Source organism: Pituophis catenifer, unplaced genomic scaffold, assembly GCF_029215685.1.
Source record: "Pituophis catenifer annectens isolate HBS135680 unplaced genomic scaffold, rPitCat1.0.hap2 SCAF_8, whole genome shotgun sequence".
Taxonomy (NCBI): Eukaryota; Metazoa; Chordata; class Lepidosauria; order Squamata; family Colubridae; genus Pituophis; species Pituophis catenifer.
Window position 1 is genome coordinate 78,907,348 of NW_027256888.1, and position 15,950 is coordinate 78,923,297.

The 15,950-nt window shown below is 43.8% G+C and overlaps 1 protein-coding gene across 1 annotated transcript in view; it reads right to left on the reverse strand.

Moving 5' to 3' along the window:
• CTNNA2 (catenin alpha 2) overlaps positions 1 to 15,950 on the reverse strand; it is a 613,234-nt gene that overhangs the window by 56,903 nt on the left and 540,381 nt on the right. Inside the window, exons 13-14 of the mRNA XM_070948152.1 lie at positions 11,118 to 11,269; positions 483 to 596 (exon numbers count right to left, since the gene is read on the reverse strand). Coding sequence (XP_070804253.1) covers positions 483 to 596; positions 11,118 to 11,269 — 266 coding nt within the window. The remainder of the gene's footprint in view (positions 1 to 482; positions 597 to 11,117; positions 11,270 to 15,950) is intronic.

Below are 15,950 nucleotides of genomic sequence, written 5' to 3' on the forward strand. Positions count from 1 at the left end.
TCTTCTTTAAGAAAAGCTTTCGATCCTGCTTGGAGATTTTGATATCAGTAATTAATATTCATAATATTCAGCATGTTAAAATTGGGACACTTGTCCCAAGTTTTTGGCATGTTTTCTCCATGATTATAAGGTTTAGGAACCTGATCTTTTTCTCAATGTTTTAATAGGAAAGCTTGAATTCCTTGGAATTTTGACAAATTTATCAGATTAGGTGTTAAAAATTTTTTTTAAGAAAAAAAAAATATTGGCATGAAGCTTGGGTCATGCAAAAAGAACTATCAACAGATTTTTTTTTTTTCTGTTTTGCACAAACTTCTCCAACCAACCCCACTTGAGTGTCAAACAAATTAACTCAGTTCTTGAGAACTCAAAATGGAACTTCACGCTTGGTAGCCATCCTAAGCTTTATATTCTCCAAATCAGCTTGCAGAAGCAGACGCATTGGAAGAGATATTCATGCACTGCTTAGACCGTAAACTCACCCTTGCACTTTGGCCAGCAATAAGCTGATCGTCTTCAGTTTGAACGCTTGTCCGGCTACGAACATCATAATCTTCCTGTTCGAAATCAGAATCATCCTCTAGCTCTTCGGGAGTCTGGATTTTAGGGCAGAAAGGGAGGAAAGATGAGAAGGAAGGAAGGAAGGAAGGAAGGAAGGAAGGAAGGAAGGAAGGAAGGAAGGAAGGAAGGAAGGAAAGATTGTGTGAAAAAGAAGAGAAGGGAAGAAAGGAAGTTGTGTAGGGAGGGAGGGAGTTTGTGTGAGTACAAAGGGAAGGAAGAAGAAAGGAAGGAAGGAAGGAAGGAAGGAAGGAAGGAAGGAAGGAAGGAAGGAAGGAAGGAAGAAAAGAAGAGATTTTATAGGAAGGAAGGAAGGAAAAAGGAGGGAGGGAGGGAGGGAGGGAGGGAGAAAGGAAGAAAAGAAGAGAGGTTTTATGGGAAGGAAGGAAGGAAAGGAGGGAGGGAGAGAGGGAGGAAGGAAGGATGGATGGATGGATGGAAGGAAAGAAGGAAGGAAGAAAAGAAGAGAGGTTTTATGGGAAGGAAAGGAGGGAGGGAGAGAGGGAGAGAGGGAGGAAGGAAGGAAGGAAGGATGGAAGGAAGGAAGAAAAGAAGAGAGGTTTTATGGGAAGGAAGGAAGGAAAGGAGGGAGGGAGAGAGGGAGAGAGGAAGGAAGGAAGGAAGGATTGTGTGAAAAAGAAGAGAAGGGAAGAAGGGAAGTTGTGTAGGGAGGGAGGGAGGTTGTGTGAGTACAAAGGGAAAGAAGGAAGGAAGGAAGGAAGAAAAGAAGAGATTTTATAGGAAGGAAGGAAGGAAAAAGGAGGGAGGGAGGAAGGAAGGAAGAAAAGAAGAGAGGTTTTATGGGAAGGAAGGAAGGAAGGAAAGGAGGGAGGGAGGGAGAGAGGGAGGAAGGAAGGAAGGATGGATGGATGGAAGGAAGGAAGGAAGAAAAGAAGAGAGATTTTATGGGAAGGAAGGAAGGAAGGAAGGAAAGGAGGGAGGGAGAGAGGGAGAGAGGGAGGAAGGAAGGAAGGAAGGATGGAAGGAAGGGAGGAAGAAAGGAAGAGAGGTTTTATGGGAAGGAAGGAAGGAAAGGAGAGAGGGAGAGAGGGAGGAAGGAAGGAAGGAAGGAAGGAAGGATGGAAGGAAGGAAGAGAGGTTTTATGGGAAGGAAGGAAGGAAAGGAGGGAGGGAGAGAGGGAGAAAGGGAGGAAGGAAGGAAGGACGGAAGGAAGGAAGGAAGAAAAAAACAGAAGGCAAACTTACAAAGGATACAAATGAATTCCAGTGATTGCTACGTTCGTGTTTTATCAACTAACCTGCCCAGAAAATGTTGTTTTGTCTTCATTTTAAATTAACTTGTCGGCAAAGGCAGGCAGGACCCCAAATTGAATTGTCCACAAAAAAATGAAGTTGTTCGAAACCTGCTTTTTTCCCAGCAGCATTAATCATCACCTTGCTGTGATTTCTCTTAAGCCTGTTAACAGGGGGAATGTACATTGGGGCAAAGGGACAGCCCTAGGACGCATTTCCCGCTTGGAATGTGATATTTCAAAATAATTGTATTTCTTCTCTAGGGGGAAAAAAAAAAAGAAGACCTACAAGACAACAGGCTGAACAGATTGCACCCTCCTCCAAGAGTTTACAGAAATACCTGCAAAAAAAAAAAAAAAAAAAAAAAAGGCTCCTTGAGCTCAAAGATGGGGAGAAGACCGGCCTACCCCTCTTTCTCTAAATTGGACACAGTCTGAAGTGTGATCTGAGTAATTATTAATAGCAGTAGTGGGTTTCACTTACCTTTGCTACTGGTTTGCAAATGTGAGTCACGTGCCACGTCTGCACATGTACAGATGCTTCTGCGTATGCGCAGAGCGTCCGTGATGATGTCTGGTTGGATGGGTGGAGCCACCTGCCACCGCCGCTACCGGTTTGCTCGAACCGGGTAGAACTGGTAGAAACCCACCACTGGTTAATAGCCTGATCACAAGACTTGACAATTGTTGTGACCCAGGCCCAAGTAGGTATTATCAGAAGCAATCAGTTCGAAAACAAACAGTCTTTATTAGAACATCTGAGAATTAACTCATTCTCAGCGTAGTCCAAACTAATTCAAAACAAATTCTTCATGACACAATTCTTCAGCCTTATCACCAACCTTGGTCTAATTAGGCAACCTGCCAAAGGCTTTTCTTGGCAAAAGTTCAGAAGCAGAAGACGCCGACAAGAAATAAATGCAGCAAGACAAGAAACAAATCTATCAACGTTGTTTTACGACAAAGAGCCCAAGAGCCATTGCTGGTCTTTTAAGCCTTATGGGAGGGGCCAATCATCTCCTGGCCTTACTCCCGAGTCGTCCTTTTTGCTTTAGCTGCTCTGCCTTCTGGCAGCTCTGCGCATGCACACACTAGGAACAGGCTCCTCCTGTTCCTCTGCCTCTCTGTTGTCCGACTCTGGAGGCTCTGGAGTCTGCTCATCACTCTCAGATGGCCCTGGCCCCATCTCTGCCTCCGATGCAGAGCCCTCATCTGGGCCTTCTCCAGCCTCCAGGACTGGCCCATATTCTTCCTCAGCCTCCTCACTGTCTGACTCCGCTGCCAGCTCCGCAGGCTGCTGGCGGACCACAACAACAATGGAACAAACCTCTGGATTGTGAGAGTGTAGAGAAGATTGCAACACTCCCTATTTTATGCTTGCCAAAGTAAGGAGAACGTTCCTTGTAATTCTTTTGGTCTTTTCACATTTTCATTTCTCCATTTTTTCAATGCTTTCTTTAAGGTTTTAGAGCTGAGATGGTTAAAAAAATGGTTGGGTTAATATAGCAGATTGAACAGGGCAATAGCTCTGGTGATGGCCTCTACAAACAAAGGCAAGGCATGAAGGAGCCATTGCTTTAGAGATTAAGACACCAGGCTAGAAACTGGGAAACCGTGAGTTCTAGTCCTGCCCTTAGTCATGAAAGCCAGCTGGGTGGCTTTGGGACAATCACCAGGAGACTGGGAATTATAGTCCCACCTTAGTCATGAAAGGATAATTTTGGGCCAATCTGGATAATTTTGGACCAATCACCAGGAGATGGTGAGTTCTAGTCCTGCCCTTAGTCATGAAAGCCAGCTGGGTGGCTTTGGGCCAATCACCAGGAGACTGGGAATTATAGTCCCACCTTAGTCATGAAAGGATAATTTTGGGCCAATCTGGATAATTTTGGACCGATCACCAGGAGATGGTGAGTTCTAGTCTTGCCTTAAACATGGAAGCCAGCTGGGTGGCTTTGGGCCAATCACCAGGAGACTGGGAATTATAGTCCCACCTTAGTCATGAAAGGATAATTTTGGGCCAATCTGGATAATTTTGGACCGATCACCAGGAGATGGTGAGTTCTAGTCTTGCCTTAGATATGGAAGCCAGCTGGGTGACTTCAGGCCAATCACCAGGAGACAGTGAGTTCTAGCCCTGTCCTTAGTCATGAAAGCCAGCTGGGTGGCTTTGGGCCAATCACCAGGAGACAGTGAGTTCTAGCCCTGTCCTTAGTCATGAAAGCCAGCTGGGTGGCTTTGGGCCAATCACCAGGAGACAGTGAGTTCTAGTCCCACCTTAGGCAAGAAAGCCAGCTGGGTGACTTTAGGCCAATCACTCTCTCTCAGCCCAACCCACCTCACAGAATTGTTGTGGGGAAAATAGGAGGAGGAAGGTGTGTTGGATACATTCACCACCTTGAGTTATTTGTAAATATAATCAAGGAGAGACACAAGTGTATAAATGAAAAAAATAAATGGTGAGAGAACCATTAAACTGAGAATTATCTCTTCCAAGGGAAAGGGTGGGTGTATTGTCGAGACATTTTGCTGGGTGTTTTCAAAGTTCTCTGAATGGCAAGCATCTTCTCTTTCCTTTTCTGTGAGTCTATGCTTTGTTATTCTTCATGTTCTCCTATTAACTCCCACTTGAAATCAACAGGGATTCTGCTCAAATAAGAAAACAGTCAAGATAACCTTAGCTGCCTTAACAAGGAGAAGGCAGGGTTTTCTTATCCGAAAGGCACTTAGATAAGTTGGAGGGTTCAGCAGTGGCTTCGGGAGACCAAAGAACCGCTCCAGATCTCTTCTATTGAGCAATGCATCCCCAGCTTCTGGTCACTTTTTCTTCTTCTTCTGCAGGCAGAAGAAACATTAAATTTCTCTGACGGAATAGCCAAGGGCTGTCTGTACTGCCCTAGCTGCAACTGAAGAACCATCCGAAGCAGTTACGGTGACTTTATTACAAAGGAGACAACTGACATTAAATCTCTCTCCCTTACTGTAAAACAGTCTTCCTCTATCTGACGTCCTCCAGATGTAGTGGAACTACAATTGCTGGAATCCCCAGGCCACAGGATTCCTCAATATGAAGAGTATCAGGAGGAGGCTATGGTATATGCCCGTGATGGCGAACCTATGGCACGCGTGCCACAAGTGGCACATGGAACCATGTTGCCTGGCATGCCAGCTCAGCTCCGGTGCGCGCGCTTTCTGGGCCCACCAGAAGTAGGGAAACAGGCTGTTTCCTGACTCTGGAGGGCCTGAGGGGTGGGGAAGGCCTGTTTTTCTTTCTCATCTGGCTCCAGATCCTCTCTATGCATCTGGGGAGGGCGAAAACAGCCTTCCCCACACCCTCGGAGGCCCTCCAGAGGCCCGAAATGGCCCGATTCCCAACTTCCGGGTGGACAGGAAGTGACTTTTTTGCTGTCCCCAGCCTCCAGAGCCTCTATAGGAGAGAGGCCTCTCTTTACCAGGCCATTGCATGCCAGGAGGGAAGGGGGAGTGAGTGGGGTCGCACACGCATGCGCGGGGTGCATAGAATTATGGGTATGGGCATGCGCAAGAACCTCCCCCGCCCCCCCCCTTCCTGGCATGCGATGGCAAAAAGGTTAGCCATCACTGGTATATGCTATTGTTCTGAGCTAGGCTCCCTTAACAAGCAGGAGGCAGGAATTACTGGCAAAACCTCTTTTATTTACACAACTGTGAATTACGGTCATTCACAGTCAGCAAGGTTTGTCCAAACAGTTTTTCAAAGGAATATTGAAAAAGGAATATCTCGTTTGGCAAGCTGCCACATAACTTGTTTCCAATCGCAGTACAAGGCAAAACTTGGCACAGAGTCTCTTAGAGTCACAAACAGAACTTTCCACTCTTGCAACTACCACATGAACAAATTGTTTCCTGCAAAAGCCCCCTCCCCGTTCATTCCTCTTTCATTTCCTAGGGGAGGGGCCAATCATCTCCAAGGTGTGGCTTTACTCCCGAGTTGACCCTGCTTTCTGAGTTGTTCTTGTCTTCTGGCAGCTCTGCAGATGCACACACTGGGAACGGGCTCCAGCTGTTCCTCTGCCTCGCTGCTGTCTAACTCCCTCTCTGCCTCCGATACAGACCCCTTGTCCGAGCTTTGCCCAGTCCCCAGGACTGGCCCAAGTTCCTCCCCAATCTCCTCACTGACCGACTTCTGCCAACTCCACTGGCCGCCGGCGGGCCACAACAGCTATATTTGTATACGGTTTATCTGGGAGAAAGAGTATTTGCTAACAACATGGACAACAGAACTCTGATGGGATTGTTATCATTGTTCAGTTGCTGTGTCTGATTCTTCACGACCAATGGATCAACCACAGCACACCAGGCCACTGTCCTCCATTGTCTCCCAGAGTTTGACAAATTCATGTTCATTTTGGTGACGCTATCCAACCTCCTCGGCTGCCCCCTTCTTCTTTTGCCTTCCATCTTTTCCAAGGAGTCATTTGCTGGCAAAAATATTTGAGCCAAATATTTAAATAATCAGGGTTGAGTCCTTTTAAAGTGGTGGAGCTCTTGCCTCACACAATCAGGAGGCTGTGAGTTTGATCCTAGGTAGAGGCAGATATTTCTCTCTCTGGGCACAATGAGAATAAATCTGCTGAACAAAACTCCACATCGGTGACAGGAAAGGCATCCGGCCAGTAAACACTCAGCTCCATTCAGTTGCCCAGACTTCACCCCGCAAGGAATTATGGGGTCATTAAAAGAAGAAGAAGATGATGATGATGAGGGTTAACTTCTTTTAGGACTATGTCTATGGTGATTCTCAATCAACCTGGTCATGGTTGTTCCAAAGATGCTTTTAGGATTGACGGATTTGATCTCCTTCCAACACCACAATTTGAAAGTATCAATTCTTTAGCACTCAGCCTTCCTTATGGTCCAACTCTCACAGCCATTCGTTACTCATGGGAAAACCGTAGCTTGGAGTATACGGACCTTTGTCTGCAAGGTGACATCTCTGCTTTTTAGTATGCTGTCTAGGTTTGCCATAGCTTTCCTCCCAAGGAGCAAGACTCTTTTACACATTAATTTAATTTTAATTTCATGGCTGCCGTCATTGTCTGCAGTGATCTTGGAGCCCAGCAAAATAAAATCTGTCACGGCTTCCATTTTTCCCCTCCTTCTATTTGCCAGGAAGTGATGGGACCGTACGCCATGATCTTAGTTTTCTTAACGTTGAGTGTGCACTTTCTTCTTTAACTTGCTTCAAGAGGCTCTTTAATTCCTTTTTCACTTTCTGCCATTAGAGTGGTAGATGGTATAGCGATCGGATGAGATGCTTGTTGCTCAAATGAACAGCTGTGATCGGATCTTAGATAAGGAAAACACCACTGAAAGCAGAAACAACAGCCAGCAGTGACGTTTAATGGCTTTGCAGACAGATAGACCAACTTGGCTGTTTTCCTTCCAAGCATTTATTTAGGGGAAATCCCAGTTATTGTGACAGCACAATATATACTAAAGGGTAGATAAAGCAATAGAAGATTGATGCAGTTTGGTCTATAATTTTTTTATTTAAGTTTGGGCTCAAATCAGTTGCCTTTATGTACGATATTTTAAGACTTTTCTACTCCCTCCCCACGTACAGGTAGTCCTCGCCTTACGACCACAATTGAGCCCAACATTTATGCTGCTAAGTGAGAAATTTGTTAAGTGAGTTTCACCCCATTTTACCACATTCGTTTAGTGAATCGCTGTAGTTGTTTAGTTAGCAACACGGTTGTTAAGTGAATCTGGCTTCCCCATTGACTTTGCTTGTCAGGAGGTCGCAAAAGAGGATCACATGATCCCGGGACACTGCAACCGTCATAAAGATGAGTCAGTTTTTAAGCATCAGAATTTTGCTCATGTGACTGGGGCGGGGATGCTGCAACGGTCGTAAGTGTGAATAATGGTCATAAGTCATTTTTGTCAGTGCTGTTGTAACTTGGAATGGTCACTAAATGAACTGTTGTAAGTCAAGGACTACCTCTATATGAAGGATGGTTGCAGGAACTGGGCATGTCTAGTTTAATGAAAAGAAGGACTAGGGAAGACATGATAGCAGCGTTCCAATATCTCAGGGGCTGCCACAAAGAAGAGGGAGTCAAGCTATTCTCCAAAGCACCTGAGGGAAGAACAAGAAGCAATGGGTGGAAACTAATCAAGGAGAGAAGCAACCTAGAACTAAGGAGAAATTTCCTGAAAGTGAGAACAATTAATCAGTGGAACAACTTGCCTCCAGAAGTTGTGGATGCTCCAACACTGGAAGTTTTTAAGAAGAGGTTGGATAACCATTTGCCTGAAGTGGTGTAGGGTTTCCTGCCTGGGCAGGGGGTTGGACTAGAAGACCTCCAAGGTCCCTTCCAACTTTGTTATTCTATTCTATTCTATTCTATTCTATTCTATTCTATTCTATTCTATTCTATTCTATTCTATTCTATCCTTTAAAAAAAATCCCACCAGTTGAGGCTGATTGGCAAGCTAGTGAGGAAAAAGCCGGAAATCCATTTGCAAAATGATTCCTTCTGTTATTGCCCTATTAAGTTTATTAAGGAGAAGAAACCTGATAAAATTAAATCAATTGCTTACTCGGGGTTGAAATGACAGTTCCTTACCTGAATAAATGCCGAAGCCTTTCCCTTTGGAGATTCAGTGAAGCAGTTAGTTAATTTATTTACTCATTTAGATATTAAAAATACCCATCTTCCTTCTCTGAGTTCTATACAAGCACTAAAGGGATACGAGTGGCTTTAATGTGCTCGGCACAATTGAAAACCAGACACCCAGACAACTGGGAAAAATGTGTTAATTTCTCAATGAAAGTATTCTGGATGAAAAGGAAATTGGCTGCCCCGTGATTAGTTTTTGAAAACTGATCTGTATTGAACTGCTGATTATTAAAGGGCAGCTGATCGACAATCTTGCGGCTTCGCTAATGGGGCTGCTTATATCCAAGTACACAAACTGGCAATTAGGCTATCCAATTTGCCGTTGCTGTGATATATACAAGGGGAAAGAAGAGACTTCTCCACCATTAACATTTACAACGGTCCAAGCGAGGGAAATCAAGACAATAATTGTGGGTGTGAGAGATGGGATTTTTTGGATGGGTGGGTGGGGAGGAAGGAAGGAAGGAAGGGTTATTGACAGATATTTCATAAGATTAGAGGACTTGAGGCTGAAACATATGATGAACGGTTGCAGAAAATTGTTATGTCTGGTTTAATGAAAAGAAGGACGAAGGATCTTCAACTTTGTTAATCAGTTGTTCCACTGATTAATGTTCTAACTGTCAGGAAATTCCTCTTTAGTTCTAGGTTGTTTCTCTCCTTGATTAGTTTCCATCTATTGCTTCTTGTCCTGCCTTCAGATCAGGGGTGAAATGCTACCGGTTCGGACCGGTTCGCCTGAACTGGTAGTAATAAATGCTACCGGTTCAGGCGAACCGGTAGTAAAAAAAATGCTACCGGTTTGGCCAAACCGATATTTCCAATGATCAGCTGTGCTGCGCGATTTATATTCGCTAGAAAGCAGGAAATCCTGCTTTCTAGCGAATCTAAATCGCGCGGCACAGCTGTTCCCTCCCCTTGCTGTTCTACTTACCTTTGAAGACTCAGAAAAGGCTTCTTAATCCTCCTTTTTCAGCGCTGCGTGGTAGCACCTGTGCGCACTGTGCATTTGGCACGCACCACGCATGCACGAGTGAAGCAAACTGGTAGCAAAGTGAACTGGTAGCAGACTTCAGAGCATTTCACCCCTGCTTCAGGTGCTTTGGAGAATAGGTTGACCCCTTCTTCCTGGTGGCAGCCCCTTAGATATTGGGATAGGAGATAACACTTCTATCATGTCGCTCTAGTCCTTCTTTTCACTGAACTAAAGGTAAAGGTTCCCCTCGCACATATGTGCTAGTCATTCCCGACTCTAGGGGGCAGTGCTCATCTCTGTTTCAAAGCAGAAGAGTCAGTGCTGTCCGAAGACATCTCCGTGGTCATGTGGCCAGCATGACTAAACGTGAAAGGCGCATGGAACGCTGTTCCCTTCCCACCAAAGGTGGTCCCTATTTTTCTACTTGCATTTTTTAACTGCTTTCGAACTGCTAGTTTGACAGAAGCTAGGACAAGTAACGGGAACTCACCCCGTTACGCGGCACTAGGGATTCGAACCGCTGAACTGCCGACCTTTCATGCGACAAGCTCAGGGTCTTAGCCACTGAGCCCCCATGTCCCTTCATTGAACTAGACATACCCAATTCCTGTAACCATTCTGCATATCCTTTAGTTTCCAGTCCCCTAATCCTCTTTGTTGCTCTTCTTTGCAGAGCCTGGGGGTGAAATTAAACAAGAAATCAGCCTAGAATCCCTACGTAACCCTACGGACAAGTGAACTAAGTCCAACCTCTTTTGAATTCTGTTGACCCTAAACTAACTCTAACCATCTAACACAGTTAGCTGAGAACATTGCGGTGCATAGGCATGAGTAGCAATAAATCAGTTTAGCTGGATCTTTACCTGTGGACTTGATCTTTCGCTCCTGACAAAAATAACCACAGGAATCAGGCTAGAGCGATTAAGCATGCAACCCTGGGATGACCAATTCACCCGACTTCTGTTATAGTACTGTACTTAGTTTTCTTTTTTAAGTATCTGAGCAAACAAAATGTTTATTTTCTCCTTAAAAAGAAGACAACATCAGGTGTTTACCTATTAGGATGCCAACATTTTAGAAACAGCAGAGGAGTTACAATCTTTTTGCAAATTGAAAACATTACTTTGCTTGTCTATTTATTCTGGGAAATGCTTCTGTTTTATTTGGATCTCATCTCTTATGCATTTCATATTTTTGCAAGGAAGCATACAGATAGTCCCTGGCTTTCAATCATTTGTTTACTGACTATTTGAAGCTACAATGGCCCTGGGAAAAAAGTGACTTATGACCATTTTTCACACTTACGGCCATTGCAGCATCCCCACATGACAGGATCAAAATTCAGATGCTTGGCAACTGGTTCATATTTATGACAATTAACAGTGTCCCAGGGTCATGTGATCAACTTTTTGTGACCTTCTGACAAGCAAAGTCAATGGGGAAGTCAGATTCACTTGATAACTCTGTTAATAACTTAAGAACTGCAGCGATTCACTTAACAACCGTGCCAAGAAAGATCATAGCGCTCACTTAACAACGCTCTCTCTTAACAACAGACATTTTGGGTCCAATTGTGGTCGTAAATCAAGGACCAGCTTTACAAGTCTCCTTGATGTGATCCTAATAAAGTAAAAAAACAAACAAACCAGTTATCTTACGTACCCTGATCATCAATACAGCTTTCCTGATGTCTCGAACACCGTCATAAACCAAGCGAGAGGCGTCAATGAACTCGTTCTCTTCAAACGGTTGTGGGACGTTTGCACTCAGGGCCTCAATGGCGACTTCCACTTGTTCAGCAAAACGCGGCATCACTAAATTAAACCAAAGGAAAGGCAGTGAGAATGTAGATTTCCTTGTGCAACATTAGTGCTTCCCCATGTCTGGAAGATGATGGTGCTGAAGCAAGATTGGGTGGGCAAAGAATTTAACAGATAACGTGAGTACCGTAAATTGTGCAAAGTTATGAGGCTTAAGGAACAGTTTCATGGAGAATGCTTTTCAGCTACGGAGGTCTGCTCCATCATGGAGATCTCTCCTTACTCCAGAGCAGGCCATTCAGGGAAGAACTGGAGAGATTTGCAAGATCCAGTGGTTTCTAGCAATCCACCAAGAGAGCAGATTGCTATCAAATCTCTGAGCAATCCACTCAATAACGTGGATCCTTGGTGCTCTCTAAACTTGGTGGTTTTCTTGCAGACATGATTCAACTAGGTAACATAATCAGTCTAGAGGGCAACAAGGTCTACTCTCTGAAGCCCATTCCCTTCTAGCAGCGACGTTACCTAGTTGGGTAAAATAACATCTGTAAAAAAAACCCAACCAAGCTCAGAAAGCACCATGGATCCCACAGTTCAACCCTGAGCTACAAATATTCTCTTCTAATCAGTTCAATACTATGTGTTTCTTTCAGGATGGGGACTATCATTTGTATGGATAGTAGTTGTTTGGAGATCTTGGAATGCAGAAGATTGTCTTCTGAAACATTTAACTTGAGGGGTCCTTGGTGCTCTCTGAGCTTGCTTGCTTTTTGCAAAAGTTTCGTTACCCTAACTAGGTAACATCATCCCTGTTACCTAGTTAGGGTCATGAAACATCTGCAAGACAACAAGCAAGCTCAGAGAGCACCAAGGACCCCTCATGTCAACCCTGAGCTACAAATATTCTCCTTGAACTTGGCATGACTTTAGTTGAACAAACTCAAAAGGGTGTTGAGGACTGACTTCACAGGTGGGCTTCATATACTGTAGCAACCGATTTGACCAGCACTGAAAATGTGATGCATGTGTGTGGCATCACAAAACACGGCAATTCGCTTGTGTGCGCTGTCCACGCATGCATACAATGTCAAACAACACAACAATTCGCTCTCGCGTGCCGTCCACATATGCGTGTGGCATCAAAAACACAGCGATATAGGACGGGATTGTGGGCGGGCCCCCCTGCAGGTTGCTACTAGCGGTTCGTCTGAACCAGTCTGAACCAGCTGAATACCACCTCTGATTACTGTAACCTGAATGGATCTTGACGTTTTCATCTCGAGCTTTCACATCCATTCCTAATATCTTGCCTTAGCACTAATATGGGCATATATCAGAGGTGGGTTTCAGCAGGTTCTGACAAGTTCTGGAGAACCAATAGTGGAAATTTTGAGTAGTTCGGAGAACAGGTAAATACCATCTCTGACTGGCCCCGCCCCCATCTATTCTCTGCCTCCTGAGTCCCAGCTGATCGGGAGGAAATGGGGATTTTGCAGTAATCTTCCCCTGGATTGGGGAGGGAATGGAGATTTTATAGTATCCTTCCCCTGCCATGCCCACCAAGCCATGCCACGCCCACCAAGGCACACTCACAGAACCGGTAGTAAAAAAATGTTGAAACCCACCACTGGCATATATACTCTGAAACCTTATAAATATTCTGCAAGGGGATATTAACCTAAATTCAGTTCCCTCATAAGATTGATGGAAGAAAGAATTTTGTTCTCTGAAAATTGTGAGAAACCAGTTGGAGCGTGCCCTGGGGTTTAAATAATCTACTTGCTTTCATAGTTTTAAGATATTCTGAGTCAGTTCTTGACTCACCAAAGTTATGATTTTTTTTTTTTAAGCATGTGCTTCTGGAGGAAAAAAAGCATGTGTAGAAATGTGCACTTAAAATGTACTGATGCAAAATTTCCTACTGAGGTTCTCTTTAATCTGAGGATCGGGAAGAAATAGGAATGGAAAGGGTTAAGGTCAAATAGAAGGAGTAACATCACAAACCACACAAAATCATCGATGTGCTCATCCTTACATTATGAGATATCTGCTACATCACGGTTATCCATGGCTAGAGTCAGGTGCAAAGCAAGGATTTTAGAGCTCTTTTGAAAAGAAAAAAGAAAAAAAAAAACAAATTCAACACACCACCTAAATTAGATTTCACCAACAGCTTCTACCTTTGAATGCTACTGAAATAAAGATTATCAGGAATGGCCGGTGAAGATGATGGAATTTGCAGAGGTGGCTAAATTAACTTCTTTGATTAGAGGGGGAAAAAAACACCCAGTATATTTAGCGCTGATTGGGAACCCCTTGTAGACTGTTTGCATGAAGCAGGGGGAAAAAAATGCAGTCATGATTTGTGGTTTTGATGATTTTAAAAAATGGATAATAGGAAAAAGTAAGCTGTTTTGTCATAAAAGAGTAAGGATTAAGGTTAAAAGTACAATATGCACAATTCTTTACTGCAGAAAAGAAAATCAGAAGCTGCTTTTTTCTATTTTTTGTAAATATTTCTAACACTGTATTTTATTTTCTCTTCCTTCCTTTGCTTCTTTTATTCTTTATTAGTTTGTGTTCGTTTTTACTTTCTTGATAAAACTTTTAATAATGCAAGCTCAGAGACACATAAAGAACTGAAAATTATCTTGCGAAAGATTTAAGAGGACGAAGATTTCAGTTCCCAGAATCCCCCATCCAGTGTGATAGATTTATATGTTCTCCTGCCTCAATTTTTGTTATTTAAATTTAGTAGCTGGAAAAGTAGGGTTGTACAATGAGTCAGAACACACAGATTATAGTTGATTGATTGGAAAGGGCTGGCTCCTGCATGAGGCAATCTGCACTGTGATTGGTTGCTGTGGGTGTGGAGAAGGAGTAACCCTTTTTTCCCGCCTTTTTCTTCTGTGGGCTCTGTATGCTGTTTGATTTACCTCATGATGTTACCGATGTGCCCTGAATGCTCTGAGATACATGCATATATATAAATTATTATACATATACATACACACATATCAGAGGTGGGTTTCAGCAGGTTCTGACCAGTTCTGGAGAACCGGTAGCGGAAATTTTGAGTAGTTCGGAGAAGTGGTAGTAAAAATTCTGACAGGCCCTGCCCCCATTGATTCTCTGCCTCCCAAGTCCCAGCTGATTGGGAGGAAATGGGGATTTTGCAGTAACCTTCCCCTGGAGTGAGGTGGGAATGGAGATTTTACAGTATCTTTCCCTTGACATGCCCACCAAGCCTCGCCCACAGAACTGGTAGTAAAAAAATTTGAAACCCACCATTCACACACACACACACACACACACACACACACACACACACAGCTTATATATTCTTCTGCCTCCGTTTTTATTAAGATATTTAAATTTAGTAGCTGTAGCAGTGGGGTATGCGCTGTGATTGGTTGCTGTGGAGGGGGAGTATCCCTTTTTTCCCGCATTTTTCAACTCTGGGCTCTGTATGCTGTTTGATTTACCTCATGATATTACTGATGTGCCCTGTGTGCTCTATGGTTTACCTCATGATTTACCTCATGCTTGACTATCTTGTCTGCTGCAAATATAGACGTTAAGTAGATATATATATATATATATATAAATAAATAAAACTACAAGTTTGTGTCAGCGTCTCTCACTTCATTTGGACATTGGCTGCGCAATTTCCTGACAATTTTTCTTTGCAGTAACTACGTAACGTAGGCCAAAACAAGAGAGAGGAATTTGCCCACAGTCATCTTGGAAGCTTCTGTGGTCGAGGATGGACTCCTCTCTGATCCTAATCCAGCGCCTTCAATAGTACGAAATGCTGATTTTTTTCCCCCCAACACACAAGCCATGATATTGCTGGCTATAAATGATTTAAGAGGTTTTTTTTTCCCCTTCCAGTGCTAAAATCTGACATCCTAGTTGCCTTCAAGTTCACCGAAAAGCTACCGGTCCCTCAATCCCAGCTGAGTGTAGAATATGAAAGATGCTAATGGCTTTATGTGAGCAATTTGCAGTATTAATGGCCGAGCCATACATTCATACTTTATGAATCCATGCATAACTGGCACATTCAATATTTATTTCTGCAATAGATATATATATATAAATGTACTATATATAGGCCTCGGGATGACTTTTGTAGCCAGCAAAGGCCGGGAGGAAAAAAGTCGCAGAGGGCTATTTTGCTGATTTGTATGGCAAACAATTCTTTTGAAATGGAAAATGGGTACACAACTGGGTTAGAACAGTGTGAATTCTTAGTTTTCGCTTGCCTGTGTGTGTCTTATCTTGCAATGTCAGCATGGCTGGGCTCCTGACATACATTCTTTTTTCCCTTTAAATTGTAGCATAGGACGCACAAGATTGAATGGCCTATCGTCTCCCTGTCTCTGAGCAAAACCCTACTTTTCTGGTCATCCTCTATATGCAAGTATAGGGCTTGGAAACATGGCCTTAGTCATTGCCTTAATCTAAATCTGAATTATTTAAGAGATGACACAGGATGCACGGAGATCACTGGAACTCCCAATTGGAAGGGACTTTGGAGATCTTCTACTCCAACCCCTTACTCAAGCAGGAGACCCTATACCCATGATGGTGAACCTATGGCACGCATGCCACAGATGGCATGCAAAGCCCTCTCTGTGGGCATGTCAGCCGTCGCCCCAGCCCAGCTCTACTGTGCATACGTGTGCACCTCCCGACAGCCAGCTGCACAAGGGGGTGCAGGTTGGTGCAG